Below are 12654 nucleotides of genomic sequence, written 5' to 3' on the forward strand. Positions count from 1 at the left end.
ACCGTTCTGGGCTTGCTGCCAATCTCATTTACTCCCCCAGCTGCAGTCATCACCTGTTGTCTGCTTCCCAAGTATGGAGCCCATTTTCTCAGTGTGCTCCCATTTTCTCAGTGTTTCTACTAAGAAGGCTACCTCTGCATCTCTAACTGTTCCCAGGGTATCTTCCCCTGAGTGTCCCACAGGCACCTGGAATGGATGTAACAAGGATAAATACACTACGTTTTTTTTTTTAGGTTCTCCATTTAGGTAGCATATACCTGGCATATTTTAGATGCTTTGTTTTATAAACAAAAACATCTAAGATGTGTAATGATTACTTGTGCCAAATGAGCCGCAAAGGATAGTAGATAAGGACAATAATCGTAACAAAATGCCTGCATAGCCTTCCTTTTCTTCATAATTTTTTTAATGTAAACCTGCCTCTTTATCCCCCTCGTCCTTTTAAATTGACGCAAAGGCAATACCCTTTCATGGGACTTCTATAGCTCATCAGTCTCAGCAAAAATGACTGTATTCTTGTGCATGTAAATAAATGCTTATTGTTATTGCAATACATTGCTTAACCACTTACAGGCGCTTTTTGAAATTCTAGTAAATACATACTTTTGACTTAATATCACATCTGAGGTACCTTAATCTTCCTTTGAGTGTGTTTGGGAAAAGAAAACAGTAAATATACTTTGTTTCTATAAGAATTTATTTATTTGAGAAGTTGAGACAAGGATACTTAGTGCTTATTTTAAGATTATAATGTCTTTATCGTAGACATCTACTCCACCTTTTGGAGTTATAATTCTTGTAACCTAAAATTCTTTTTTCTAGTCTTATACCTAATTGCTATAGCCAATCCAGAAATATTTGTTGGGTGGCTAGAATGATTGGTATATGGGATACATAGCTCTTTGAAAGCCTTGATGCTTTAAAAATACAAAGCAAGCAAACACAATTTGTTGTTTTAAAGGAAAGAGTATAACCACATTAAATACAATCTGGCAAATGAGGAAAAAGTCCTACTTTTAATCTCACTTAACAAAATTGCTGATAGAATTTTTATATAGCTGATTGTTTTCAAATTTGTGTTTATGTGGTTAAAATTATGTGTCCTGATTTTTTCCCACTTAATATGTCATTTTATGACTATTATTTTAAATGGCTGCATAATCTAGTTGCATAGCTCTTGTATTGGAAGAGCTATGCAAGAAGTTGATGGAGAAGAGTGAATGGTACATTGTTTCTAAAAAATATGACACTTTAGAAAAAATAGTTATTCTAATAAAATAAAATTACTTATCACACGGATTTTAATAAGTAGGGAATGGTAACCTTCTTATTGTAAGGTCAGTCCCTTTTTATTTTCAGTCACATAAACCTGAAACTTGTAGTTAGTTGTCATTCGAGAGTAATATGCAATATGTATTTTGGAGAAGTTAACAGAAATTAGACAATTACGTATTTAAATATTCTTAATGTTAACATTGTGTTCTTTTATAGATTATGGAGCTTTGTGGTGCAACAAGACTTGGTTATTTTGGAAGGAGTCAGTTCTATATTGCTTTGAAACTTGTAGCTGTTGCCCAGTCTGGTTTTCCTTTAAGAGTGGAAAGTATTAATACAGGTAAATATGGGATACATTAGTAATTGAAATGAAGATAGATTTCTGATCTAGAAGAAAAGTCAGGAGAACTGTTGAGTTTCTGATATTATAGTGGCATTTATGACCTTAAGTGTCATAACTTTATTCTTACCACCATTCTTTATTTGTGAATATTAGAAAATATATCTATCATAAATGTTATAGCATATATGTACTTCATACATATTTGATGATATATAAACTTAAAATGGTATTTTTTTGAAATAAATGCACTAAGAATTGCTTAGAATTTAAGTGAATAATTTTATCAAGGTGTAAATGATGAAATGTAGCAACCATCTTTATATATGCTTTCTTTATTTTCTACTAAGTATAAAGCAACATTACACTTTATGTCTTGTTTAGGAAGGCTATGAAAGCTCCATATAAAATTAGAAAATAATTTGTTAACCAAAACTTTCTGATTGATAGAAACAATATTAAAATATTGGCAGACTAAAACCTAGTTACAGACATCTGACTGCCTTTTAAGTATCTTCTAGGATAGTTTTTCTGTTATTTGGAGCCTTTTTATGTTGAAGTAGATGGAAATTCTATAAGGTCGGCCCTTAAATGCGGGCGGAGTTCAGTGGTTTTCATAAGGAAAAGGAGAAAGAGAAAACTTGAGGTTTTCAGTAATGCTGGAATTTTTATACAATAGTTTTAAGTACCAAGCTTAGTTGACCAGTCAGTCGGAGGTTTTCATTGTGAACCTCTGGTTTGCCACACATTTTTCAAGAGTTGAGACTTTACATTCTTTTCAGGTAATTTTGAATTCTGCATAAATACCGAATAAGCTTAATACTTTCCCTCCTTAGTGTGGAGATTCTGAGGAGAAATGCAGGTAATCACAATGGAGGGAAGTATACTTTCTTCTAAAGTTGATTCTGCTGCTGTATTATTCTAGTCTAAAATATGAGTTACTGCAGAGAAATTGTCTTTGTTTTCTTCTTCTCTATTTAACAATTGATGTTGTGTAACTGCCTGTAGGAGTGAAATAAACCAGACTAAAGTGGATAGATTGAACCCCTTTTACTGTGTCCTTGGTAGATGAACAGTAAGATATTTTTAAGAATTTCTGTCTTAAAAATGTCTAGGTTGATCTAGTCTCAAACTTAGGGACATATTCTTTTCTTTACTTAGAACTCTTAACATCTTTAGAGAATCAATATGAGCAGAAACAGCCTAGGCTTTGAGGTCAGACTGACCTGGGTTTAGATCCTGTCAGTTACTAATTATCAACGATCATGGCATCTCACAGCTTCAGTTTCCTTATCTGTAAAATAGGGACTTTGCAGGGTTGATAAGGTTATGAGATGAGATAAATATAAAATGTAAGCATAAGACTAGAAATGCAATGGACATTTAATATAACTAAACAAGCTACGGGAGATGATGGTCTGAGTTTTTTAGCAATAGACATTTTGTGTTACTTGCTTCTGTATCAGTTTTTGCAAAAATTCTCTCTAATATCTAATTTATTTCTTCATTTTTTAAGGTATGTGTCCTTTTTATTTTAAAGTAATAATTATTTTTGTGGTTAACAGTAAAGGACCTTCCTCTGCCAAGATTTGTTGCTTCAAAGAATGAACAGGAATCTCGTCATGCAGCCTCATATTCTTCAGATTCTGAAAATCAAGGGTCTTATTCTGGTGTAATTCCCCCACCACCTGGCAGGGGGCAAGTGAAAAAGGGATCCGTAAGCCATGATACTGTCCAGTCTCGTACATCTGCTGATCAACAGGTAGTCACGTGCACGTCAGTATTATCAATTGACGTACTGTGTAGATGCTTACACAAAAACATTTACTGAGTGCCTTAATAATGAAAATGCTGTCTTAAAATTTGAATTTAAAAATAATAATACTCTTTCTAGGAACCTGCGTCCCCAGTAGTTTCACCACAGCAGTCCCCACCAGCTTCTCCACACACATGGAGGAAGCACAACCGTCATCCCAGTGGAGGAAATAGTGAGAGGCCTCTTGCAGGACCAGGGCCATTTTGGTCTCCCTTTGGTGAAGCACAAACAGGTTAGAAGTTCTTTGGAAGTGTCATTCCTTTAATAAAGGTTGTTAATCGAAGGAACTTGATAACATTCCTTTAAGGGTTGCCTCCAAGACAGTTTTTAATTATAAGTTAAGTACTTTAAATAGAAGCAGAAACCACCTGTGGAAATTTCTAAATAGTTATATCACTTTGAACAGTGGTGATTTCATTTACCTATATCTGTGATGCTCAGTCAGAAGTTTAGAGATAACAGCTTCTTTGAAGGTAAAATGAATAAATGATTATTTTTCAGAATATTGGGTATATATTATATTAGTTTCATCATTGATAAAGAAACCACAGTAACAATTTAAAAGACTTAAATGAGGTATAATTTTAAATTGACAGAAAATATTCCACTTTTTTGGGAAATTAACATTTCCTCAAAGCTAGAATTTTAAAGAAAACTTTTATAATATGTGCATAGTGAATTGCTATTATAAAAAAACCTGGTAAATTTTTTCTTCAAAAGTGAGTCAGCATGTTTACCTATTCTACTTTTAGGTTCTTCTGCTGGTGATGCAGTGTGGTCAGGGCATTCTCCACCTCCACCTCAAGAAAACTGGGTCAGTTTTGCAGATACTCCACCAACCAGTACTCTTTTAACCATGCATCCTGCTTCTGTCCAGGTGTGACATTTTATTGGTATTGCATTTTTATTTGCTTCATTCAGAGTGTTGCTGCAATCATTGTTTTTATATTTTGCTGTTGCAGATTTATAAATGCAAGTTCACTCTTTCATTAAAAAAACAAAACAAAACTCTGTGCCTTTATCATTGGAATGTTTCACTAAAAGTTTTGGCTGATTTTCTAATTCCTTAGTGAACTTTTGAAAATTTTCAGCATCTAGGAATATATTCGCTTGGCTTTCTTAGCACATTTTCATAACTTTTTGTTGCTTACATATTGCTGTCATTCTACACATTTATATAATCCTTGTCCAAAAACATTCAGTAACCTCATTATAGATATGTGGTTTGCTGATGAGTTTGTGAAGACTTCTTATATTTTAAAACATCCACAAAAAGTAAGTTTTACTTTCAAAAATAAGTAACCTAGCAATCTTGGTCCATATAATCATGTAGATAGATACTGTACTGAGGAAAAAAATGTTTCATTACAGGACCAGACAACAGTACGAACTGTAGCATCAGCTACAACTGCCAATGAAATTCGTAGGCAATCCAGTAGTTATGATGATCCCTGGAAAATAACAGATGAACAAAGACAGTATTATGTAAATCAGTTTAAAACCATTCAGCCTGATCTAAACGGATTTATTCCAGGTGAGTTGTTAAAAACAAATTCTTCTAGATGGGACGGTTCAGAGTCTCAATTTCATAATCTCAAAGACATGGTTTTATTGGTCAGGGATTATAAAAGATAATTCTCAAATTGTTTGTCTAAAAAGAGTTTATAATCACTGGAGACCAAAAACATGACATATACACATGTCAAGGTGACCTTTTTTCAGTAAAAAAAGTCTTAAGATTCTTAATGTGTTTTATTCTTGAATCTGTAAGTTCAGAATAACATTAAACAACAGTGTTTTAATATTTCAGGATCTGCAGCTAAAGAGTTTTTTACAAAATCAAAGCTTCCTATTCTTGAACTTTCTCATATTTGGTAAGTGTGGCATATTTTTAGTTGTGTAATATGGGTTATTTCAAAGGAATTTCTAGCAGGTAGATTTTGAACCTTAAAACACAAACAGAATAATCTTTTCAAGAATATTCTTAAAAACTCAGTATTTTAAAATAGTCAGCTCTCTCTCTAGCAAAGAATTAAATGATACGGACACAGTAATTCTTTAAAGTTTAAAAATTTTTAAAGCTATATCAGCTGTTTCTTATTGCTAGTATAATGCACAGAATAAAAGCTAGTTTGCTCATACAATGTTATATTTATTTCATTTGGCTTTAAACAAGTTCAGTAAGTTCTATACTGAGCCATGAATTTAAGAACAGTGCTTAGCACCCATTTAAATACAGACTTAAGACTCAGGATAGTTGTTATGTAGTTGGAATTGACCATTAAAATACAAATTACAATCACAAATTACTTTTCAGAAACAATTATCAGGTAAACATAAATGTGTCTACTTTATATTAAACAAATTTCTCTGTATCCTAAATTTTGTTAATAGGGTTTTTAGTAGTATAGAGTGCTATAGTAGGAGGTAGGTAGATAATGTCTAAAACCAGAAATCAAGAACTAGCAACATATACATTACTATTTATAGTTTAAGGTGTTAAATATAAAAATGATCTCTCCTGCATCTAGGAAATGGAAGGATAGTTGGGTGGGGCTGCTGTTTTTTTGTATCAAGACTTGTAATTCTATCTGATACTTTAAAGTACATACATATAGACCCCTAATTACAATAAAAATAAAGTTTAAAAAAATTCTTATTAAATAAACTCGACTTCAACTAAATCTTGTTGCTAGACATACATAGTTAAAGGTCATTTTTGGTGACCTTATTTTTTAGCATTTTATTTTGAAAATTTCATGTCGCGCTTGTAGAAAAGTTTAAAGAATTGTGCGTTGAATCACCCATATGCCCACTGCCTAGATTCTACAGTTAACAGTTTACTATATTTGCTTTGTTACACATCTTCCCATTTATGAGATTTTTTAAATTATTGAAGGTTTGCACTTTTTCTGAGAAAAGAGCTCTCTTTTTCCTTTTTGAGACGTAAAGGGATCCAAAGCAGAATATGATTATATTCATAATAAGTTTGTCTTCTAGGGAACTTTCAGACTTTGATAAAGATGGAGCATTGACACTGGATGAATTTTGTGCTGCTTTTCATCTGGTAGTTGCTAGGAAGAATGGCTATGACTTACCAGAAAAACTCCCTGAAAGTTTAATGCCCAAACTGATTGATTTGGAAGATTCAGCAGGTAAGATCAGGAGCTTAAAGAGACCTGACTGCATGCCTTGATAAATAAGACTAGGTTCTTAAAGCAAAATCAAGGTAGATGTTAAAACTTAGCTTAAGAGCATAGACATTTAATCAAGTGCATGTCAATTTGCCATGAGAATAACATGTACAGGCTGAACTTGGATTAATGGTTTGTCTTATTTAGTCAGCTTTAAACAAAGAGATGAAGAATATATACCACTATTTTACTTTACACCTTGTTACTTGATGAGATTTGAAGAGCATTTCAGTGTCTTATTTTGCCTTCTTTTAATTGCATTTTATATTGTCTGATGTAGATAAAGTAGCCTGTCTTCATTATCAGCATTTTCCATTTAATGAACCTTCATTTGTTTAAGGGAAACGTCTGGTTTATCATGAGGCCTTGCAGTCCACATGCATTTTCCTTTAAAAAGCCAGTTTCTTCATACTCTAAAGAAATCTGGAAATTTTGTGTTTGATGTAGGTAATGCTGTATTGTTATCATGTTTACATGCTTTTGTAAATGCTTATATTTACTGGTAGCTTTATTTTAAAGGAAACAAGAATATAAGGGGTAAAAAATGAGTACATTTTTCTTAAATTGTGAATGAATAAAAAGAAATGTAATGTTAATGAGTCTAATTACAACTAAATTATTGTCTTTGGTTTTTCTAACTAAATTCTCTTTTGGATATTATGATAGAAGGAATTTTATACTTTTAAAAGAGAAGTCAAAAGGGCATTCATCTATTAGGCAGCATATATTTAACCCAGAAATGCATATGATCTGACTTAATTTCCTAAATTACACAGTAGGAATCATATGCATGTTATTACTGTCACAAAGATAACGGTCTCCTTAGAGTCAGGAATCTGAGACAAGAGTCTACTTTTGCTAATTCTCCTATGACCTTGGGCAAGTTCTAGCCATTTTTCTCTGTTTCTATTTTTTTCTTTCTGTTTCTCCATCTGAAATGTGGATTCAATGCCATTCATGTTTCAGGACCTGACTTTTACACTGACCTTTTTATCAACTAGTATGTTGATTTAAAAATTTAACATTGGTTTTAGTTTTTAGAAACATTATCTTATGAGAATCCTAGGTTTCAGTTATTAGGCATCAGTCAACCTCTAACTTGAGCTGAAAGCTAAGGGTTTTTGTTGGATAATTTTGCTTTCAGAATACTTTGATTTACCTAATTAAGAAGTAAACAGAAAGAACTTCATTTAGCTTATTTGATAGTAGTCAGAAGGGAAGATATTGTGGTAGCAACAGACTTGCTGTGTTATTGATTTAAAAATTAGGCCTTGTACCTAGAGTTTTTCTATGACTTATCCTTCAAAGACCAATAGCATGGTAATACAAAAAAATAATTTAAGTCAAGCTTATTCTGTTATGTCATTTTCTAGAGACTTGTCTGATTCTATTATCTGTTTAGATTGTTATGTGTTCAGATTGGTGAATCTGGCTTTTGCATGTCGTCTTTTTCTTTTCTTTTATTTATTTAAATAAAATCTGGTGCTTTGTAAACTTGATGTACTGCCTGAATTTTAAGGCCGATGATTCAAATAGAGGTTCTTTTCTCGGTATTTGTCTTTTTATACCTGTTAGATCTGTTTAGCAGAGCCACGCTGATTTTTTGCCTGCGTGTATCTGTACACTGTTGCTCGAACTGTAATTTTATAAGTATCTAAGACTCAGATAGTTTTTTCCCATTACACCATAATCTATATGGTTTTCTGATGAAATTTATTTTAAACATTTGACCATACGATATTAGGTTCAAATTTGCTTTGCCTACTTACAAATTTGCAGGTTTGTTAATTTTGGTTGGGGGGGAATTGCTTAACCTTTTTTCGCTCAGCTATCATAAGCCTGAGATTGGTATGACACATAGTCCCTTGAATGTAGAAATTGTCATGTGACAGTGAAGCAATCAATATCTGTAAAAATCCTTTTAAATAGCTGTGTTTTTAGACGTTCACAATTAAAGGGAAAACACCCAAACTGTTTCTTTTGGCCGACCTGAAAATTTATCATAAATACCCCCTCTGTGAAACTTTTCTGTCTTACAGAGTAATTTCTGTCTTTTTGATCTCTCATAGCATCTGCGTGCTGTTTATTATGGCACGTATCACAGTGAATCCTGGACATTTTTCTTCTTTCTACCACTATGAGTTTCTTTTAAAAAAAGGAAATGCGGATCTAGCCCTTTGCCAGGCATGTACTAAGATGCTCAAAGAGGGAAAGGAATGTGCTCCCCATTCTGTCTCCTCCATAATCACTGCTTTCTTTATACAGTAAATTTGAGCAAGTCTTCATTGTTGTTGATATGGCACATAACACAGATCTCCAGACTCTAGAAGTTACTTCTCATATGAATGGTTTTAAAAGCCAGAGATTTTTTATGAATAATTCACTTAAAAATTTATAATTGAGACTAGCTTGATGTGAGTTAATAATCACTGTTGAGTTTCTCTGTACTCATCCAGAAAATTTTAACGTATAAAAGCTTACACTTGCAGATATCTGTTTTTACACAAGTGTATTCACACTATATATCCTTGATTTTTTTTTTCTTGTAATATTGGACATCTTTGCACTTTGTTACATATAGGGCTGTTACATTCTTTATCATACAATGTATTCCATAATATTAATGTTCCTTAATTTAACTAGTTTCTTATTGATGGATTTTGAGGTAGTTTCTTGGCTTTACATTTAAAGCAGTGCTGCAGTGGACATGTATCTACATACAGCTTTGTTTTGTACAAAGAACCCAGAATCGTTTTTTGAAAATTCACTTTCAAAGTGCTATTAGTTGCAAAGGAAAGAATAATGAAAATAGGCACTCATGTTGATCATTAACTTTCTAATTAAGGGATTGCTTCCCAACCCCAGTCTTAACACTAGAAGCATTTCTCTCCAGATAGTTGGCTATTATAGCTAACCAGATGAGTACAATTGCAAATATTTGGCAAAGATGTACTATTTAATGAAGTTGGTCAGAATAATTAGAACGTCTCAAATTCCTGGCGAAGACATTGACAAACAAGGCTAATTAATACTTGAGAAAATCTTTACAAGATGACACACTAGGGGCATTAAAAGATTATAGTTTAAATATCAGTGGATTAGTAAGAGTCTTTGAGAATAATGACACCTTTATATTTTTTTGCAGAAATTACCTTTTTTTCATACTATTGTGTTGTAAAAGTAGAAAGTGAAGTGAAGGATGTCTGTTGTCTTGTTTGAAAGAAAACTTCATGGAAACAGGAGCCTTGTCTTCTTGCTCAATACTGTATCTTTATTCACTGTATTTATATATAGGCCCTCAGTAAATGTTCAGCGCCTGAATTCATGCCTTTATTAATTTCACCACCAAATTGTACCCACAAAATTCAGCATTTTTCATTCTTTGTTTTTTATACTCCTTTTCACAATTTTCTCTGTAAATTTTGAAGACAAAGCCCCAATTAAATTTCTTTTTCTCTTAATGAAATTTTAGTTCTTATTTTAAGTGGTTAACTTTAAATGGACTGTTTCCCTTTTAGCTATCCTTGGATAATGGGAACCTCCTGTATATCTGTAGGTAATGTTCTTTGAAGGATAATAACCAAGTCAAGTAGTAGTTGCTCTAAAATGTTGATTAGTACTGCCAAAAAAAGTCAACCAGTACAGTTAAATTAAATATTTTGGGTGAATGCTTTATTTTAACTTGGTTGGACACATTTTTACTTCTTTTTTAATCTTTAATTTTAATTTAGAACTGATAGACATCTACATAGACCTTCTTAAGGTCTGCTTACTAAGTTTCCATTTTACAGAGTGTTGGGAGAATAGGAATTAATTTTAGAAATAGAATATAATTTTTTGATGCATATAATATTCAAAATAAAGCATCTTAAATTAAGTCTTAATTTATTTCTGCATATTCATCGATTATCCCGCTTTTAAGTATGAATGAAAAGGGTACTATTTCTAGTTTCCCTTGAAGGCTTAAAATTTATTGAAATTTGTTTATTCTTTATTTTAAATATTTTTTCTTGTAAGAATAATATTGACATTTCAAATAAATAAAAGATATAGTTTTGATGAAGCTATTAAATGAGATTGGAACCTCAAACCTTTATGATTAAAGAATTCTTCCTACAGGTTTTGCTACATGAAAGCAAAACAAGTTTTAAATCATAAGACCTTAGGGAGAGTATATATTTCTATAAGATTCATAATAGCTGGGAGTCATTTTTGAAATAATTTTTTAGTATATTGAGTATAATACTAAGAAAATAACAGAAGTTTAGGATGGATAGCTTATAAACCTAGATAAAAACTGAAGCTCTTTAAGAAAGGTAGAAAAAAAGGTATAATGTATGGAACTGAATCTGTGGACTTTTCACAGTCTTTGGAGGCACAAGAATGAAAACTATGCACAATGTTTTTATTTTCTAGTGTGATCCTGAAAATATAGTTTGCACTCATTTAATTTTCACACATTACTAACTTTTAAATGTAGACTGACCATACATCAGTATGATCACACAGGGTTGTTTCTTCCAGACACACTTTTATACATGAAAATACTTTTTTTGCATAAAAGCCCTTTTGGGGTTGACTTTAACAAATAATTTAGGCTCATGCTCTTCTTTTTCAGCCCTGATGCTCTGATGATGTCAGGGGCAGAGCAGAACCCTCAGGAGGGAGGCAGGGTTGACACAGTGTTCCAGCAGGAGGCTAGGTTGGAACACTGCATCAGGTAAGAGTAAAACTACACCCCTGCCTCCGCGAGGATAACAGTCTTAAAGACTAGCTTTTGTTGGGCAGGCATGAAGCTCTTTGATGGAGTATTTCTAGGGAGCCAAGTGGAAGGAGGTATAGTTTTATTTACAGACCTAATGCTCATGACTGTTAGTTTCTAGAAAACATAGGTAATTTGCTCTTTTTCTACTGCCATTTGTTCTATATATGAAGTAGGAAACACTATATAATTTTGTTAATTCCAGAAATAATTTTTGAGTTTTCTAATGATTTTTCAAACTTTTTAGTCTTAAAACCCGTTTACAGTCTTAAAACTTACGATAGACCCCTAAGAGCCTCTTTTATATGACTTAGATCTATCAGTAGTTACCCTATGAGAAATTAAAACTGATAAATTAAAAAATTATGGCTTTTTAAAAATAACAACAATGAACCCCTTAAATGTTAGCATAGATGTTTTTAGAAAAATAACTATATTCTTTAAAATAAAAAATAAATTATGAAAAGGGTGGCATTGTTATACATTTTTACAAATCTCTTTAATATCTATTTTAGAAGAAGACAACTAGATTCTCATATTTGCTTCTGCGTTCAGGCTGTTGGATATATTATTTTATTTGAGGTATATCAGGGATTGGCAAACTAAGCCCTGAGGGCCAGATCTAGTCTGCTATTTTTGTATAGCCCACAAGCAAAAAGTATTTATGTGTTTTCTTTTTAATCATTAGGAAAGAAAAAGAACAATATTTTGTAACACATGAAAATTATATGAAATTCAAATTTCTGTGTATATTAATAAAATTTTATTGGAATACAAGCCAAGCTCATTCCTTTATGAATGATCATGACTGCTTTTGCACTTCAACAGCAGAGTCAAGTAGTGCAACAGAGACAATATAGCCCGCAGAGCCTAAATACTTACTTTCTGGCCCTTTGTAGAAAAAGATTGCCAGTCTTTTTCTCCAGTACAAAATCTGGCTTCACATAGTGAAAGGAAAGGCTGTTTTCAGATAATTATGGATATTCTTTGGTACTACACCCAAAGTCAACAAATGGTAATTTCTTAAAGGTTAATTGCGATGCGAAAACTGAAATCGTATTAATGAACTGTTGTACTGTTACATTAAAATCTGTAGTTCTGTTATGCAGTTTGAATACGCTTTGAATCTTTAGCTTATTCATGGTTTTATAAACATAGTGCATTTCATTGTTTGATCATTTGTAAAATGATAGTTCATTGAGTTATACAGATTTTTCAAATGTTGAGACATTTTATTATAAAATATTAAAAAAAAAATTTGTCAATA

The 12654-nt window shown here is 32.2% G+C and overlaps 1 protein-coding gene across 6 annotated transcripts in view; it reads left to right on the forward strand.

Annotated features, from left to right (window-relative positions):
• REPS1 (RALBP1 associated Eps domain containing 1) overlaps nt 1-12654 on the forward strand; it is a 71678-nt gene that overhangs the window by 33163 nt on the left and 25861 nt on the right. For 5 of the 6 annotated variants that reach the window (XM_006915367.3, XM_006915368.3, XM_025049281.1 and 2 more), the window contains exons 2-8: nt 1492-1615; nt 3181-3377; nt 3510-3663; nt 4184-4308; nt 4803-4965; nt 5242-5305; nt 6432-6586. In XM_006915367.3, the coding sequence (XP_006915429.1) occupies nt 1492-1615; nt 3181-3377; nt 3510-3663; nt 4184-4308; nt 4803-4965; nt 5242-5305; nt 6432-6586 (982 nt within the window). The remainder of the gene's footprint in view (nt 1-1491; nt 1616-3180; nt 3378-3509; nt 3664-4183; nt 4309-4802; nt 4966-5241; nt 5306-6431; nt 6587-12654) is intronic. The other variant, XM_015592138.2, reaches the window with a different exon arrangement.

The sequence above is a fragment of the Pteropus alecto genome, unplaced genomic scaffold (genome assembly GCF_000325575.1).
Source record: "Pteropus alecto unplaced genomic scaffold, ASM32557v1 scaffold185, whole genome shotgun sequence".
Classification (NCBI taxonomy): domain Eukaryota; kingdom Metazoa; phylum Chordata; class Mammalia; order Chiroptera; family Pteropodidae; genus Pteropus; species Pteropus alecto.